Here is an 18,788-nt window from a genome sequence, read left to right as displayed (position 1 = left end):
GTTGGGATGGAGGAGCAAGAATTCCAGCCTGCCTCTGCACGGCACCCTGCCGCTTCCCCACACCCCGCGGACACCCTTCCTGGCAGTGCCCTCCCCGGACTCAGCTGCCCAGAGAAACTCCATGCTCCCTCAAGGCCCAGGAGAGCCCAGGGACCACCCGGCCTGGCCTAGGGGCCTGACATCCTGTGGACCCTCAGCTCACGGGGCTCAGTTCGGGTCCCTCCCTTGGCCTCGCTCTTGGCAGGAGCCCTGGCGAGTCCCCTGACATTGGCCTTGGGAAGAGGCCTGGGGAGGGTGGGGGGACCCCCCCCAGCGAGACCACCGAGAAAGATCAGCAGAGTGGGTGGCACCACAGGACATTTATTTGCAGCTGGCAAGTGCCCAGCTGCCAGGGGGCAGGGTGGGGATTGGCCTTCAGATGGCCACCAGCTGGGCAGCCTGGAAGACACTGGCCACCAGCTCTCCAGACAAGGCCCATTCCTAGGTGGGTGCTGCCCCTGGCAGGAAGGTGCAGGGGTGGAAGAACACTGTACCCCACCACTCACTGGCTTCTCACTGGGGCTGAATGCCAGGCCTGGGGGCCTCCTGCCCGCAGGGCAGCAGGGAGAGACTGGAGGAGGTCGAGGCACATGTGGTTGGGCATTTGGCACTGCAGCCCAGCCCAGTCCTGGGCAAGGTGGCCCTGGGAGAGGTCACCGGGGCACTCAGGGAGACTGGACCATGCGCTTGTGGGTGTCGAAGACATAGCGCTTGAAAGACAGGCTGAGCGCCACGTGCTGTGCGGGCTCGGGCCGCTCCATGCCCTCCTCCTGCTTGGCCACCTCTCCTCTGCCAGCCCGGCCCCGCTTCTTGAGGGCGGGCGTCAGGATCTTCTTGGACTCGGGGCCAAGACCACCTGCAAGACACAGAGGAGAGCCTGTCACTTGCCGCTCCCCAGCCACCCACTCACCACCCTGCAGGGGCACCCATTCTGGCCCAGCTCCAAGTCCCCTTCCCTCACTCAGCAACAGGCTCACACCCTCCTAGGTGGAGCCAGGACCCGGATGCCAGCCTGGGCTCACCCTCTCCTGCCTCGCTCCCTGGCCAACGGACCCTCGAGGCCTGCAGTCCACTCTGCCGCCAGAATCCCAGCGTTCCAGCCCTTCCACCACAGTGCTAGTCCAGCCACCGCCTATCCAGCTTGGTGCTCCCCACCTCGGTCTCCCGGTTCCGTGCCCACCCATCTACCCTGCACTCAGGACCCTGTGGGGTCAGCCCCACACCCAGTGGCCACATCCCTCCCCTGCTCTAAATGGTCCCACTGCTTCCCAGTGCACTCACGCTAAGACCCACACCCGAAACCTGGCATCTGAGGCCCCCTGGGCTAGGTGTTCTCAGATCGTTCCTGCAGGTCCACCTTCCGCCCTTCTGTGTGCCCGGGAGGCTGACCTCTACGGGCGGCATTATGGGCTCCTGCGCCCTCTGGCTTTTGGCTGAGCTCCTGCAGAGCTCCAGCAGATTAGAGGGTGGGAGGAGACGGCAGCCAGGTATTGATCCCTGCTCCCCTTTGCAGGGCTCCTTTTGGGGGTCCTTCTCCTTGGGCTCTGGCAGACACTGTCCCCCCACCCCACGGTGGGAGTAGGAATGGCCCCCAGGGCTTCCCACCACATCTTACCAGCTCCTTTAAACACCCACGCCTCGGAACAGACCCCCCATTATTCTCTCCAGCCCAACGACTAAGCAGAAATCTGTTTCCTGCTAACACCTAATGCCCACCCGATTCTTCCAGCCCCACCACCCACTGCTTTTGTGCTTTCCCTGCAGCTTCAAGGAACAGTGACCATGCCTGGTCTCCCCATCACACTCACAAGCCTCTGTGTATGCTGTTCTCTCTGCCTGGAAGACCCTTCCCCTCCTTAAACACCAGGTTGCAATACCCCTTTCTCTGGGGCTTGTCTTTATGAGGAATCTCCTTGGTGGCAGCATGGTACAAGGGATCCTGGTAGGCCTCTGTGTCCCCCAGAGAGGGCACTCACTTCTAATTTGCACAGAAGGGCTGCACTGGCTAGTGGACCTAGAGGCCGGATGTCCAGAGCTGGCGGGAAGTTGGGGGTAGGCACAATGCAGAGGTCTCCCCTCCCTGCACACTCTGGTGCATCCTGCTCTGCGTCTGCCGGCACCTGGAGGCTTTCCTCCCCTGCCCCAGTCTTGCCTGGGTGCTAGCTTTCTCCCAAGAAGAGAAGCCGGCCGTGAAGCTCAGGCATCAAACTGCAGCGCTGGGAGGACCTCGGCCGGTCAGGCCTCAACCAGGCGGGGAGCTGGGGTGGGCAGGATCTTTCTGGCTTGAACCAGGTACTCAATGAGGGTTTGCAGAAGATGGCGGCAACGCCTTCACTTTACAGACGAGAAAATGGAGCCCCAAGGCGGGCAAGGACTTGCTCAAGGCCCCACAGTGAGTTGGGAAGAGCCAGGATTTGAACTCTGGGCCCACAGAGGCTACTGCCTGCCAGCCCATCACTCGAGGGTGTGGGGGTGGGCAGGAGGTACACCTTAAGCAGACTCCTGAAAATGGTTCTGCAGCGGAACACAGGCTGTGAGAGCATCTCATACTGGCTCTACCGCTCCTGGACATTTAAGAAGCTGACCAGGAGGCTGGTTCAAGGGACAAATGTACATTCAGTCAGGGACGGCCCTGCCCCCAGCATGAAGCACTTGGTCTCCCTCTCCACAGGTGGAGGTGAGACTGCTGGCCATCTGAAAGCCTGCATCCCCTGGGAAGGCCAGGACACGCAGCTCATGTTAATATGGCTCCAGGATGCTGTGGGCAAGGGTATCCGTACCTAGAGAAGCCGCCCTCCCACCAGGCAGCATGGTGTCTAATGACAGGCTCCACACCCAGCCGGTCTTCATGCCTCTGGGATGGGGCGTGGGAATGGCCCCAGGCCTGCAGGTATCTGACTCCTGGAATTGGAGCCCCGGCCTTCCTTCTGCAAACAGAGAAGGTGGCTGGCACCAGACCCTGACAAATGGCATGGGTGGCCTGTCTGCCTCTGGTGCCAGGAGGTCTGATGGCTGAAGAGGCGTGGGGCTCACCGGCGTCTGCAGGGGGCTAGGGAGACAGGCGTGGCCCAATCGGTGGTCCATCTCGCCCGTGATGGCTCTCATTACACACACTGCATACCTCGCACTGCTCAAAGCAGGCAGAGCCGGAAAGTCTGTCTGGCACTGGCGAGGACAGAGCCATTTCACTGCTCTTCTGAGACGGTCAGGCTCATTCATCTCTGCTCCATCACAGGGTGGCCCCAACACAACCCCAGAAAGCCTGACCAACAGAGGCCTGTCCACTGGGGCTGCTGAGCTTTTGGAACTGAGAGCTACTTTGTTTCTCAGTGGCCCCTTTTTTTCCCTTAGCCAAGTGGCAAATGGAGGGAAGTGAAGGACAGGGCAGGGCGTCGGGTGTCGGCACTGTGGCCCACACCAACCAGATGTGGCGGCACTGGGCCTGGGCCACGCTGAGCTTCTCCTAACCTGCCCCTGGGCCTTTCACTCAAAACCATTCACGTACTCTCCCGGACTGGGAGCAACAACAGGGAACGTGCAGACCAGGGCCTAGCCCCATGGAGTTTACTAGTCTAGAGAAGGGCGCAGTCAGTCAACAAGCCAGCAAGATAATCCAGATAGCCACCAGGGCAATCGAGGGAACAAAACGGCTGTGTCACCAGGAGGGGAGGGCCGGGGGCAGGGTCCTCCAAGGAAACGTACTGGAATGGGGCCAGATGACAGGGGCCGGCCACACAGAGACCCCAGGCAGGGTCCGCAGGCAAAGCAAGTTTGAGTGCCCAGTCATGGTGGGAATGAGCGGGATGCTTGCGGATGGATGAAGACGTGTGGCTGCGAGCTGGTGGGGATGCAGGGCCCGGCTCCAGGGTGACCGTGGCTACCACATCCACAAGGGACCCCGTGTGCCGGGTTCTGTGGGAGCCCAAACCAGGCAGAGTTTCAGGGACCTGTGGGAGCTGTGTATCAACTCGGGGGTCAGAGGGGTGAGGGGAGCGGCCACCAACTCTCCCTCTGCCCAGCGTCCACCAGTGGATCCTGAGCACTTCCTGTAGGCCCTGGGCACACAGGCAAACGGGAGAGTCCCGCTCTCATGGAGCTGCCACACTCTCTTAGGGACCTTGCTCTGAAGCATCCCTGGGAGGCCCCGTGGGTTGGGCAGCAGTGTGCGGCCCCCTCCTGGGATGGCCCCTGGTAACACCTAGAGCGATGGGCAGCATGTTTGGAGCTCCTGGCCTCTAACTTCTGCTGCCACCCTCTGCCTACATGACCTGGCCCGTACTGCATCTCTGAACTGTCTGTCTCACTCCAACACACCGGGCACACTCCCACCTCAGGGCCTTTGCATGTGCTGATTCCTCTGCTGGGAGATCCGCCCCCAGGAGTTCCAATGGCTTCCAGGTTCACTTCCTTCGAATCACTGTGCAAAGGTCACCTCCTGGCAAGGCCTTCCCACCCACTTCACTCTCTGCTGCCCTGACCCCTCCCACCTGGCTCTATGTAATCCCCTAGCCATTGTCACCTTCTGACATCACTGTGATGTCCTCATTTTGACATTTGTTGTCCACCCCTGCTAAAATATCAGCTCTACCACAGCAGAGATTTTTGTCTTTCTAGTCACAGCTGTCAGCCCAACACCTAGAACAATCCCTGGCTCAGAGCAGATGCTCAAAGAACACTGCGGAATAAGTTGGGACTGGATGAGGCCCTGCTGGGTGAGCACCGGCTGCGGCATGGACCCCGCGGCTCACTCCCGGGAGCTCAGTCCTCACAAGCAACCTGAGATCTGTGCACAGCCAGTGCCACACACGGGGGCACTCAATGCTCACAACACAACGTGGAAGAAACAGAGGCCCAAAGGCGTGAGAAACTGGCCCAAGGCCACACAGCTCTGGAGGAGCAGAGATGGACTCAGTGCGGCTACCCGATGCTAAGGTCTGTGTGCTCACTGCGGACGAGGTACACGGCCTGTGAAGTTAGAAGGGTGCTGAGACCACGGGGAGGGCAGTCAGGACGGGACCAGCGTACATTTGCTGCGGCAAAATGTTCTGGGAGATGAACAGCGACACCCAAGAAGATTTTAAAGCTACACAAAGACAGACTTATGTTATAACATTAATTGAAAAAACACAGGAATCGAAATTTTTGGAAGAGTTCTGCTCCGGCTCTGGGATACAAAAAGAAAGACTAGAAGGCTACCCATTAGGCTGTCAGGGGTCAGGAGTGCAGTCACAAGCAACACTTTCTTCTTCCTTCTACTTTTCTCTGTTTCCCAAGGTTTCTACATGACCCTGGGTACTCACAGGGCTGTCTGCTACAGGGCCACTGGCACGGCCTCCTGCACCCAGGCCCGAGCCCAGAGGAGGCACAGTGTCCACCCCTGTGCAGTCTGGCTGCTGAATCTGTGGGCACAGGGGGAGGCAGAGGAGCGGGGGAAGAGGGCCCCAGAGGGGTGGGCAGTGAGGGAGGGGAGGTGGCCATCACACTGGGCCAGTTCTATCTCCACATCCTGGTTAAGGCTCTCAGAGCTGCCATGGGCCAGAAAGCTTGCCACTGTCTCCAGGCCAGTGGTGTCGTCTCTGCAGCTCTCTGGCTCTGCCTGGTGGAGGACAGGAACGAGCAGAACCTCGGGCACAGGTGATGCTCACGGTTCCTTCACAGCCGCTGGCCATTTCCGACGCTGCTGCTACATCAAGAGCACTAACTGGGAGGCACAGGCCCAGGAATCCGCCCTCCACAACCTCCCACAGGTCTACCCCTGCTCTCCATCTCTGCTGGCCCACCCTGGCACAGGAAGCCTCCGTGGTGCTCCCCTGCAGGACCACAGTGCTGGCCTCCCCCTGGTCCAGCCCCTGGCTGCCGAGGGGCTGCTCAAAGGCACATGTGGGCCTGGGCTTGGTTCCACCAACGCCAGAGAGTCTCTCCTCTCACTTGGCATCTGAGGTCCTGCTTCCTCTGGCGAGCACTCCCTCTGTGCTCACCCCCAGCTCACTCTCTGCCCCATCCTGCACCTCACTCCATTCTCCAACCAGAATAAATCAACCAGGGCCTCCAACACGCCATGTTCCCTTTGTCTGGAAGGCTCTTCCCTGCCTTTTCTGTCTGGCTCCACAGGAAGGCCTCTGCTCCCTGCAGAGGCTGAGCGGATCCCTTCTGGAACCCTACTTAGCATGCTTTTTGCTTTACGTGCCCATGTCCCCAGGGGCCTGTGAGGGGGACTGCCTCTCTAGTGCTGGGCACAGGGCCTGGCATGCGGGCTCAGGAGGGTTTGCTGGGTGAAAACAAAGGGAATGAGTGTGCTCTTGCCCAGTTGCGCAGGGCAGCAGAGGGAAGGGAAATGTTCCAGCAGAGCCCGTGCCCCCAGGACCACGAAAAACTGGTCTGCACGCAGCGGCCAGGGAGAAGCCCCAGCTCAGAGAGCAGGACCCCCACCCCACGTGACCTGGAGCCTGGCAGGGTGCGCACAAGGTCAAATGAGCTGCGTGTGTGAGGGCCTCAGTAGAGGCCCCTGCTCCTTCTCTCCAAACCTCGGGATTCTTGGGGCCTGACTGCCCTGCCCACGCCCGACGAGCGCAGACGCCGGGATGCAACGGGGCCGGTGTGACCCTGGGGGCCCGGGATGCAACGGGGGCCGGTGTGACCCTGGGGGCTCGCTGCTACCAGTGGCTTTCCTCAGGGACACTCTCCCAGGGCCAGGCTGGCCTTTCTCACCGCGCCAGCCCCACACAAAGGCACAATAGGCTGGAGGCTTCCGGGCCTTGGGTAGGCTAGGGGTAATCAGAGAAGAATGCGGGAAGCACGACTGTTTCCCAAGCCCTGGGCGTGCGCGGGTGCCGCCCCGACACGGCCATCAAAGGCCAGCAAATTGCCTCCAATTGCTGGCGAAACTTTCATGTTGGGGGCCAGACTGGAAGAGGGGCCTCCACACTGTGGGCGGCTTGCACCCCCCAGTGGGAACTGGGCCCTTGCAAGAGCTTGGGGTCATCGGCCCCCTTGGTGGCCCCACGGGGCTGTAGCCAACTCCAGCCACTCCAGCACTCTTCCTCCTGGAACAAGCAGCTTTGGAGAGAGCCAGAAGGACAGGGCAGAAAGAGGGCGGGGGCCCTCTGTGGGGTCAGCACCCTGGCGATGACAGATGGGCTGGGGAGCTCAGAGGGACATGCCTGGCAGCTGGGCTGGGCCGGCGTATGGGGTGGCCAGGGCTGGATGGCCACAAGGGCCTGAATTCATCCAGGCCCTGAGTCTGCACTGGATGCTTGGCCTGTGAGAAGGCGGGGCTGCCCAAAGAAGGGGACTTCCCTCAGTGAGGTGGCCCTGAGCAGCATGGTGAGGTCCCTCACACAGGGCGGCTGTACCTTCACCTGAAGAAAGGGATCTCTGCGTGCCTGCCCCTGGTTAGGAAACTGCCCTGCATAGGTCACAGGTGGTCACAGGAAGGGTGGGCAGTGCAGTGTCTGGTGAGACCTCTGACGTGGCTAATGCGGCGGCCTGTGCAGGATGCTCTGCTGAGGGGGAGGCTGGAGGCAGCCGGGCTGGGAGGGGGCCGAATGGGGCAGAAATGGGAGCGACTCAGCCAGGGCACAAGCGGCCCTCACACAGGGCGGGGCTCAGTCCTGTGTGACAGGCACAGGGTGGCTGTTGCAGAGCAGCCTGAGGTGACCACCTGAGGTGCAACAGGTGTGAGGACTTGCCCACGGCCCTGCAGTAGTCAGTGGCAGCGAAGAGGTTTGAACCCAGACCCCTCTGCCTGCCAGTGGGCAGCGGGGTGTGGGCCCTGTATGCGCTTCACTCTGACAGCCGGCAAGGATGGAGAGGCTCAAGGAGGACACGCAAGCTGGTCGTCAGCGGAATGTGCAGAGGCCAGCATGGTGCTGCGAGGGCCTAGCGGGTTAGGGAGAACGGGGCTGGTCACGGGAGCCAGTGTCAGTGCTGCTGGGCAGAGAAAGGCGAGATGCCCCACAGGGGCTCCCTTCCTGCTGAGCTCCCTGAACTCATCTTCGAGGGGTGCTGGCGACTTTGGAATGCTCTCGCCATCTCTTTGTCAGGCCTGGGTTTTCGTGTTTATCCTTGGGAGCTGAAGCCGTTAATGCGGCTGGCTGGGGGGTGGAACGGCTGCCTGGTTTCCCCCGCTTCTCTTCCTGCTATGGATCCCATATGTAAACAAAGATGCAATTTGCTTTAAAAAGATAAGGTGATTAAGTTTTTATCAGACTTGTATTCCGCTGTCCCTGCAACAAAGGGAATTAGGAGAAGGCGGCAACAGAACAGGCCCTTTATTGGAATCTCGCTCTTTCTGACGTTCTCCAGCGCAAACTCGATGGGCTCCACGTGGCCCCTTTGATTGATTGGGTGGAGGCGAGGCGACAGGCCCCCGCACCTCCATTTTGATGTCTTAATGTTGTCTAATTCCTCTTTTAATTTATATTAAGCTTCTTAGCAGCAATGATGAATTCTTCAAAAACAAAAAAGGACCCTTTGCAGAAATCTTTCCCACACCGTGTAAATTGAAATTACAATGTAGTCAAGGCTTTGGAGATTGGGGGGTGCGTGGGGAGGGAAAGTCAGAGCATTACGTGCAAGGAAGGATTCTGTTTTAAGGCAAAAAATAAAACCATTCTGAAATAGGAAATGACTTGGTCTTGAGAATCAGGCAGACGCTCAATTATCAGAGGGCGGCCCAGGCAGAGGAAAATTTGCTGTCACACTGGGGTGGGGGAAGAGGGGGCAGCTGGCAGTGTTGGTGAGGGTTCTGAACTACCTAACACCACCCAACGAGCCGTCCCTCATGGCAGTGGCCCAGGGTGGGCATGACACTCCCCTGGGGTAGGGCCACATCGTCCCCTAGAAGTGGCTGTTGGGGGGGCACTGAGGCCTGTAGTTGTGGCAGCCAGGGCTCACTACCTCCCATCCAGAGCCACTCCTTGTGCGCAGCCCAGAAGTTCAAGCAGGGTTTAACCTTCACCGGAGGTTGTACAGCCCAAGTGGGGAGCCCACTCATCATCTCTGGTGGCTTGCCTTGGGCTCCTCAAGGACCCCTTCCCTCGGCACCCCTACAGGCCCTGCAAGAGCAGGTTCCTGGCACTGAGGCCTCAGGTACCGGCCTCCTGGCATGAACTGCCCCGCTGCTCTCCCACCAGCTCCCTCTTCTGATCGGCCCTTGGGTCTGTTGCCAGAGATGTCCTTCCTGAACTAAAACCTGATCATCCCTCCCAGCTCAGAAATCTTCAGACATTCCTCAGGCAGGTGTCCAAATTCTTCCAATTGCCTCCTGCAGACCCTGGGCTTCCTCACCTCCACCATTCACCCCTGCATGGGGGCCCCCGCCACTCACCTCTGCCCTGGCTCTACCCGCGCTCCCTCAGCCTGGGGTGCCCCATGACGCTTGTTTACCTTGTAAACCCCACTCCTCCTCTGGTCTTTCAGCAAAAGGCTTAGCATCTTGTGTGGCCTTCTCTGACGCCTTCCAGTCCTCCTTCTTCCAGGGGGACGGAGGCCCTCTACACTCTGCCCCACGTCTAGAGCCTGTCTCCCCAGGAGACAAGGTACAGCCTGCAGCAGCAGCCAGCAGCTCCAGGAAGGGGAATTACCGGCAACCTTGGCCCACTGGCACCCCTGTCATGTCTGCCAATGGGCCGAGCCTGAACAGCTGGCTCTCTCCCAAGGGCGACCTCCCCCAGGGGGTCAGAGTTCACCCACCTGCCCATGTGGCTCCTAACCACCCTCCACAGCCAGACAGCCGAGTCAGGCCCTGTCAATCCACAGGAAGCTTGGGGAGCAGGAGGTCGGCTGACTGCCAGCCGGGCTGGTAGAGGAGGTGAAAATGCACTGGCCCTCTCGTCCAACATGCCGAGCCCACTCAGGTCTGGAGGCCTGCTCCTCAGCACCATCACGTTCCCCCCATCAGCACAGGCGGGAGCAGCCACATGGGCACCTGACTGTTCAGAGGGGGATGGGCTAAGTGCTCCATGAGTAGGTAGGGACGTGCTGGGCAGGGCTGGGGGCCCTTGGTGACTGCAACCTGGGGATGGAGCTGAGCTGTCTCTGAGTGGCAGAGGTTCCAGAAGGTGAGCCCAGGCAGCAGTGCTCCTGGGGACTCTTTCTGGCTGGCCCTCTGGGCTGAGGTTTGACAAAGTTTCTGGGTGGAGAAGGCAGGCTAGAGTGTAGGGCCTGGGCCTGGCTGGATCCCTGCTGTGACCCAGGGAAGGAGGGAGGGAGCCCAGGTGAGGTGGGCCTCGCAGCTCAGTGGCTGGGCCGGAGCCTGGCCAGGTCACCTCTGCCACCACCATCATAGCAACTGCTTAGCTAGCGTTCTCCTCAACATGCCACCCAACCAGGTGTGTTCAGAGAGCATCTCATTCAAACCTCCTGATTTCCTATAAGTCACTTTAGAGGCAAGGGAGGTGACTGCCCAAGGTTGCACAGCTGACACACGGGGAGCAGCGATTTACATTCAGGCCCCTGGCTTTATAAAGCTGTCTACCTTGCTGCAAGCCTGGGAGTCTGGCTACGGACCTGGCCACCCCAGGGCCCTGCTGCTTCTCACTGGGAACAAAGCAGCAGTGATGGCAATGCCGTGGGCAGGCGGTGCCGGGGGCTGAAGCTACCTCTGAGGGTGGGGAGGAGATGGCAAAAGACAACGGTGTGGGTGTGACTGGGGACCACCCTGACTCGGGCAGCGTGGCCCCTCCCAGGCCAGGGCAGTGTGGACTGGGCCAGGTGGGGACCTTGTCTCCAGGGACTTCCTGGAAGGAGGCCTCGGGTGCCTCTGGTTCTGGGTCCCAATGTGAGTACTGCTAGGCCTCAGCCACTGCCCAGACAGACGCTGGAAGTGGCCTAACCGGCAGAAAGCGGGTTTGAAATGGAACGGCCATCTTGTGTGAGGCAGGCCTAGCCCAAACGGCCCCAAAGATGAGCGCCAGCTAGTTCCCGACAGACACAACAAGAACACCAACAGTCATTCCTAGCTGATGTGCACTGTCTTGACCCTGTGCGAAGTGCTTCTGTATACCTGTGCTCCTCAGTGTCACAACCACCACCTGGGGCTACTTACACACAAGGAAACTGAGGCACAGAGATAGTCAATAATGAGCCCATGGTCACACAGTGAAAATGCGGTGGGTTGAGCTCAAACTCATGGTCTGGCTTCAGAGCCAGACTCCCCTCTGCTGCACCAGGGCCTGGCGCCCATGGGGCCACCCTCACGCGCTGGTCCCAACCCCGCACAACCTCTGTCATGGGTGTCCACGAGTTCACTTTCCTGACCAACTGTGGCTTTCTGAGGGCAGAGACCAGATCCCAGAGCCTGGCACAAGGCCTGGCCCAGGAAGGATTGGAAAAGCACTCTTCCAAGTCTCAATCCACATGGGGGCATGCTATCCACTCCATCGTTCAGAGGTGGAAACTGAAGCCTAGGGATACGAAATGATTCCCCCCAAGGACACACAGTTAGTGATAGAGAAGTGGTCATGTGTCCACATTACCTCCTAGAACCCAAGTTATTTCCAGGTAGCTAGAGAAAAGGGGCCATCTCTCTTCTCTCAGACAGCACTGCAGAGTGCCCCCTTTCAGCTGGTACTGACAGTGAGCCCAACTCTGCCAATGACGCGTAAACATGAGCACGCACGTGTGCATACACACACATGCACATGTGCACACACACAAGTGCCTCAAAGGAGAGATCCCCGAAAGGGCAGGGGCCATTCCTTCAGTAGGTTCTGTTCAGCTCCTGGAACGCAGGGGATGCTGAGTCAGTCTTTGGTAGTCACCAGAGGACAGTGACCAGGCCTGGGGCTTTCCTAGAGACAGGCCCCAGTGAGAGCCCTGCGGGCAGGGGTGGGGGGGGGCACGTGGTGCTGACGGAGACGGAGATATGAGCCCAGTGCCTGAGTCTGGACGCCAGGCCACGTGATGTGGTGGCCTTTTGCCCTCTCTGAGCTGTGGTTTCCTGGGTCAGGATGAGGGATGATGAGAGTAACTCACCAACTGGCTCTGCCTCCAGAAGGTCACTGCTGTTCCTGGACTCTGCCTGACCTGCTCCTCCACTGAAAGGCAAGGATCTGCCCCTCCTGCAGGTGCCCTCCTCCACGGACAGCCCCATGAGGCGGGCGGTGGGGGTGGGGCTGGTTCCTCGTGGCCCCCACGGAGACTGTCCCTGCCACTGAGGGAGCTGAATTCTAATAATCCAAACACTCCCTAAATGTGTACCTCTTTAACAGCAGTTAATCTTCAATTAAAATACCTAGAGCAGAAACTAAGATAAGTGGTTTAAAAGGTGGAGCTTATTGACAATAAAAGTCTTCTTCATATTGCTTTTCTTTAAAAAAAATTCTACATATTAAAAATGTCATTTTTATGACTTGGGGAAGAAAAACCTCATCCAGAAGGTGAACAAAGGCCCGGGGAGCAGTCATCTTCCAGGGCCCATATGCGGCATCCTGATTACTGTATCAGCCCCGTTTCCAGAGCAGCGGGAGAGGCGGGTGGCAGGCGCCGGTGCTGGCTGTCCTCTCCGGCTGACAGGGAAGGGTAGGTAGTGAGCTTCGGTGGTCCCTCTCCATGCTCTTGCTTTGACAGCTGCAGGCTCCGATGGTTTACGCCCCCTGACCTATGACGGCTGCAGCCGGGGTGAGCGGAGGGCTGCCCCTCTCCACACAGGCCCTGGGGCCGTGGGCACACGCACGGCCCCTCAGAGAAAGATTGCAGGCGTGGCCATGGCTTTCAGGCCCCGGGGAGGCAGCTGTGTGCGAGGGCTGACCAGCCCACCTGGTGTGCTGGCATCCCTCCCCCCACCAACAGCCAGCATGCCCTCCGAGGCTGGCTGTACTGTCATTGCACAACTACAGCATCCATCTGACAGCCAAGTGTCTGCTGGGCACCAGGCCCTGGGCTGGCTCTTTCCACCTCAGCCCTCAGGCCCAAGTGATTGCATGGGTGGGTCCCCAACGCCCAGTGCAGGGTGTGGCACAGGATAGGTGCCCACGGTGACATCACTGCCTCATTCTCACCACATCATGGTCCTTCTCCTCCCGCACTTTGCACCGTCACCGACTCTTGGCTCATCGCCCACTGTCACCAGCCCTGGGGCTCTCTGCAGGCCTGATGGGGATGGAGTACTATCTCCCGGCTCAGTGCTATCCCATGCAGCTGCTGATGGGCTGGTGTGGACCCCTGCCCACTGGTGTGTATCCTTCCTCCAAAACACCGTCTGTGGCTCTGTGCTGGGTAGGATTTAATCTCTTCGTGGCCACAGGGCTCAGATCCTTCATCTAGCTTGGTGGGGGTTATTTTACATCTGGGGAGGCCACTCCTGAGTTTGGGGGAGTGTGCAGGCCTCAGGTTGGAGCACCTCCAACCAGGGGTCCGGTCCCTCTACCCTCAGGAGCCTGGGCTCCATGGAGCCCAGGGAGGACTGGCCCAGGGTGGGGGACAACACCAATGGACCTGAGCTGGTGTCTGTGGGTGTCTTTGGGCCAGTCTGAACACATGAGTGTTCCTGTCTGGGAATCGCAGCACGTGTACCACAACACGCTGTCATCATGGTCCATTTCCCAGGCCTGGCCCTGCACCACAGCCTGCCACGGAAAAGTCACTGGCTCAGGGGCTCTCGGCTCTGCTGGGAACTTGGGCGACGGCCCCCCGAATCTCAGTTTCTATGTCTGTGAAATGAGCCAAACAACCCCCTCCTAGCGGGGAGTGGGGAACAGCCCCTCAGAGAGGCAGTGAGCACATGTATGGCAGCCCTTGGAGAGGGCCTGGCGCAGGGAGGGGCTCCACAGATGTGCCCTGCCTGCCCCAACCCTGAAACACCCCGCTCTGCCTCTGCGTTATCAGGGAAAGTCTGAAAAAGCCCTAAACATCGGGCATCTATGCTACTGGTACTGAGGATGAGCTGCCACCCACTGCTCCATGCACACAGATGCGTGTCTGACACACGCATCGTCCTTTGTGGGTATGAGGGCAGGGGTTGGGGAGGGCTAAGGCTGGGCTTGGAGGAAGACCCCAGCCTCTGAAGACCCTGACAGGTCAAGGGAAACCTGGTGGGGTGGGAGACAGCAAACCCTGTCAGAGCCCCAGGGAGAGAGGCTGGAGCCACCATTCCTTTTCTGATCCTGGAGCCCCACACCAGCCTGGGACACACGGAGCCCTGCAGAGAGCGAGCCTGGGCAGGCACCTGGAGCATCCTGTGTGCCAGGCGGCTCACCTCTGTCACCTTCCAGCAACCTGTCAAGTGAGCACAGGTGTAGGTCACCAGCGCAGTCAGGGGCAGTGGGAATCAATGAACAGAATGGCCCCGGGAGCCCGGAGAGCCAGGGGGCCTCCATTACCCAGCCCCACTCTGCATGAAACCCACAGCTGTGCTGGTCAGGGCATGGGGGGTGAGGGCTGCAGGGTGGGGGCACGCAGCCTAGCATTTTAAGGTTGGAGGCACTTTCGGGGGTCATCGGAGAGGCCACCCTAACCCAGGACGGGTGGGGGCTCTCCTGCCTCTTGGGAAGATGGAGGAAGTTGCCTCGAGATCTCCACAGCTCAGGGCTAGAGATGATTTCGCCTCTGGCCTTTTGGAGGCAAGAAGCACACCAGCAGCCACCGTCTTCAGAGGTCAGGGCAGTCCAGCAGCTACCCAAGGTTGTACAGCCTGCTCATTCATTTACTCAGCAGTATTCTTGAGCGCCACCTTCGTGTCAGGCACGGCACTGGGTGTCGGAGCTACACACCTGCCCGGCAGAGCTTACATTTCAGTGGGGAGACAGGCCACTCAGCCAAGTTCCCCAGTCAGACGTCAGTGCCGATGGCGCTTGGCAGAGGTGCAGGGAGCTCTGCTACTTTGCAGACGGTGGCAGGGAAGGCCCTGTTGGTGAGATGGTATCTGAAGAGAAGCTGGGAGAGGTGTGGGGGAAGAGCATCCACACTGAGGAGCCAGGCAAAGACCCTGAGGGGCAGCGGCCAGGTGTGGGGAACATCGAGGAGGCCACAGGGGGGCTGGAACGAGTTCATGAAGCCAGAGGGGTCCTGCGTGTGTGTGTGCCCATGGGGCATGCGCACGCACACCTGCGTGGTGTAGCGTGTGGGCCCCTGGAGTGGCCACCTCTCTAGAGGCCAGCAAACCAGGGTCTCCCTCCAGCCGCGGAACCCAAACGAACTAATGTCTGCTTAGGTTTCTTAATCTGACAGTTCTTCACGTGTTGCTCCTCCTTCTCTGGTGGTCAAAACTCTAACCCCCTACCTCCCAAAACACAGAGACAAGCGAGCGAAAGGTGTCAGAGGTCCCTCTGCGCCTGAGAAGAGCGACCAGAAGTCCCTGCACCACTCTCGGAGCCTGTCACTTCCTGTCTCCAGCTGTCCATGGTCCCCAAGGGGTCCAGTCACCCTGCCCAGCTCACACGGAGGCTGCAGGCCCCTCCCCTCCGGCCCAGGCCCAGCTGCAGTTTTCCACACACACGCACACACATGCACACACACACACGCCACCGGCTTCCCCCTGCATGTTCCCAGGCCCAGCCCTCCCTCTCCCTCCTACAACACCTGTGCGAATGCCACCTCCTCCACAGAATAAATGCTTGCTGAACAAACGAGTAGGTGGAAGAACGAATAGAGGGAAGTCAGAGGCCTCGAAGCAACAGCACAGGGCCACACGCCTGAACCCAGATGGCCCACTCGGCTCTCTTACTGGCTGCCAGTTCAGGCCCCTACACTGAACAACAAGTCTAAGCCCCACTCTTTGTCGCAATCACGACCTTGGATTGTCAAGACAGTGTAAGTTATATCCAGAATTCTCTGAGGACGCAGGAAAGCCCCGACTACGTATTCATGAAGCAAAGCATTTTCACGACACAGATAACCAAGATGATGCAAAGAAACTTTATGGCCAGTGCCTTCTTTCTTAAGTGAGGTTATCTGAGGAAAGTACACCTATTGTACCTGGCTCCCCTGCCTCTAGGACCAAAATCCCAGTCATCGGCACCTTGCTCGCGCCCACCAACTCAGCCACCCACCCACCCGACTCCCAGCCGTGACTATTTGAGCAGCAGCCCGCCAATGTGGAGAAGAGGGTGAGACGGGACCTACACAGGCCTGGGCCCATCACGGCCTTGCTGTATGCTTTCTCTCAAGGTAGGTAGTTCACCCGTGTACTCCCATCTGTAAAATGGGCACAATCCCTTCACACACAGTCCATATGAGGATTAATGTGAGACAAGGAGCATGGCAGGTAGGAGAGGCCCCACCAACGCTTGGCCTTCTCTCCTCTCTGGTGGCCTTGATGACAAAGGCAAATGGTGGATCTGAGAAGTGCCTGGACAGCATCCTCATGGGGCTCTGGACTCAAGACACTGGCAGAACTTGTCGCAGCCACGAGATGAAGTGCTGACCCGTGCCTGCCTGGCACATGGCAAGCCCTCCCCAAAAGTCAGCTGCTGTCATTACTGCCCAGGTCAGCCGCTGTTACTTCAGGGCTCTATGTGGTACCCCTGGTTGCTCTGCCAGCTCACAGTGCAGGACGCTGCCTGTGGGCCCAGAGTTGGCCACCCAGGTCAGATCAACCTAGCTCAGATTCTGAGGAGTGACTTAGCCCAGACGTGTACTAGGCCCGAGGCTCAGCTCAGACCACGTCCAACAGTCAGCAGGAGATGGGACTCTTGGGGGTAATCCAACGTTCCCCTCTCCTGAGGTCAAGCACGCCAAGCTCCCTGCCAGAGTGGGTCCGTGAAATCACTGTGTCAAATGAAAACCAAAGGCCTTTCCAATCTTCCCATAACTGGACCATGTTTACAAGCTGGGGCTTCCTGCGACCAGGTGGCCAACCCCACCCAGCAGTGTGGGGTTGGCTCCCAAGTGCCTGAGGTGGGCCCTCCCCAGGGGGGATGACTTTGCTGCTGACCACTGTGTGGCTTAGGACAACCACGTGAGCTCTCTGGGCTGGCTCCTCAACTGGCAACTGAGGCTGAACAGAATATCTGCGTCTCAGATGGCTGGGAGGGTGCGGGGGAGGACTGGATGGTGAATGCTGTGTGGGGCTTCAACGGCTCCTGTGTCCCTGTTGTGCCCACCCATCCTCCATCAAAGCACCTGCCAGAGTGGAGGACTGATTCGTTTCCACATCTCTCCTGGACAGTGAGGTCCTTGGGCAAGTGTCAATCATCGGGGTGGTGCTAAGTCCCCTCACTGCCCAAGCCCCCATGCTCCTTCTGAGGACTCCAGCCCTCTGCTCCTCCCCAGTGGCTGTCTCTCCAGCCACTCTCCCCACAACTCCAGTCAATGGACACAGGGGGCAGCCTCAGCCCCCGGCTCCTGCTGGCACCCTTGCCCAGAAGGCCTTCCTCAGTCTCTCTGAGCAGCTGACTTGTCCTTTAAGTGGCAGCTCAAGCTGACTGCCCTCTTCTGTTTCTCCTGCTCTGGGACAGGTCCTGCTGTGACAGGCCTATGGGCTCCTGAGGGTTCTGGCCCCGCACACCACGTGGAAGGGAGGAATGCAGGTAGTCCCACTATCTTCTGATGCAGGAGGGCCGCAAGGGGGTGTCAGGTGGACTGGGGAAGGTCCTGACGACTGTACAGCAGCCCAGCAGCTTGGGGGAACCTCTGCCTTTAAGCAGAAAAGCAGAATGGATAACCCCCACCCCCTTCCACTTGACGCCTTCTAGCCTGGGTTTCAAAGAGCACTCTGCCAGACACGCTAGCTGCGCCACGTGAAAGCACCCCATCAGTGCGGAGGCCCGGGCAGCAGAAGCGGAGGGACTGCACGGGGGAGACGGGGCCCTCGCATCGCAGTGGCCACATTAAACTTGTGAGGCACGGCCGGTGAGTCCATGGGTGGGTGTTGGGCCAGGCACATGGCTGACCGGCCGGCTTGGGCAGACAGAGTGAGACCACGGGAACCCCACCTAAATGGGAATTTCCGAGAGCTGACCACACGCCGGGCCCTCTGCTGGCCACTCAGGACCCATGATGAGTCAGGCCACATCCTGCCCTCTGGAAGCTCCCAGGCCAAGACTGTGTAAGGGGAGCACGAAGGAGGGAGTGTCAGGGAAAGTACCCAAGAGGGGTGATGTGGCATGTGGAGGGCTGGCAGAAAGCAGAGGAGGTGCTGTGAGCCAAGGGGTGCAGGCGAGGTGCACAACCACTGTAGGGAGGCCCGTGGCAGAGGCCAGGACCCTTCTGTGGCTCTCCCAACGGAGACTGAACAGACTGGATACAAAAAGAGAAAAAGCTGTGACTGAAAGCAGTGGGAAGAAAAACGGAACTCAGAGAGAGAAAGGACTTCCTTCCTTAGGTTGTGGTTCTGAAATGTGGGCTTGAAAGGATTGCAGAGCGAAAGTAATGGATGGTTTAAAACGAGTCCTCGGTGGAAATGAAGAGCCGTGACGGGCTCTGGCAGACGCTGGAGATGGGGAGGGGCCCCGGCAGGCTGCTCACTGGCAGGCCCTCAGTGCCTCAGGCCCCGGTGCTCCTCACTGGCCACCCACTCCCTCACCTGCCAGCCTTCCCACCCCCTCTCACCTCTGGACCAGTTCCAGGCTCCAGGGTCCCAGTGAACCTACTCCTAGCCTCAGCCACACCGCTGGTGCCCACCCCACATGCCTCACACCACCCCCTGGCTTCTCCAGCGAAGCTGTAAGGCTGCTCCTCTGGAGAGGCCCACAGTCCTTCTCCGTCTGCACTGGCCTGCTCCTCCTTGCAAAGCTTCCTCCCTGGGGGTGGGCTCCTGGAGCGGTGGGACTGTAAGGGACTCAGCTCTCAGCCCCAGGCCTGAGCAGGGT

At 59.4% G+C, this 18,788-nt stretch overlaps 1 protein-coding gene across 4 annotated transcripts in view; it reads right to left on the bottom strand.

The window, feature by feature from the left end:
* Nucleotides 1–304: 304 nt before the first annotated feature.
* EEFSEC (eukaryotic elongation factor, selenocysteine-tRNA specific) overlaps nucleotides 305–18,788 on the bottom strand; it is a 258,417-nt gene continuing 239,933 nt past the window's right edge. The window contains exon 9 of one of the 4 annotated variants that reach the window (XM_058566950.1): nucleotides 305–895. In XM_058566950.1, coding sequence (XP_058422933.1) covers nucleotides 705–895 — 191 coding nt within the window. In that variant the 3' untranslated portion in view covers nucleotides 305–704. The remainder of the gene's footprint in view (nucleotides 896–18,788) is intronic. The other 3 variants (XM_058566957.1, XM_058566966.1, XM_058566972.1) reach the window with 3 other exon arrangements.

Source organism: Diceros bicornis, chromosome 2 (assembly GCF_020826845.1).
Source record: "Diceros bicornis minor isolate mBicDic1 chromosome 2, mDicBic1.mat.cur, whole genome shotgun sequence".
Taxonomy (NCBI): Eukaryota; Metazoa; Chordata; class Mammalia; order Perissodactyla; family Rhinocerotidae; genus Diceros; species Diceros bicornis.
The sequence above is the reverse complement of the archived record's forward strand: the minus strand, read 5'-3'. Positions and strand labels throughout refer to the sequence as shown.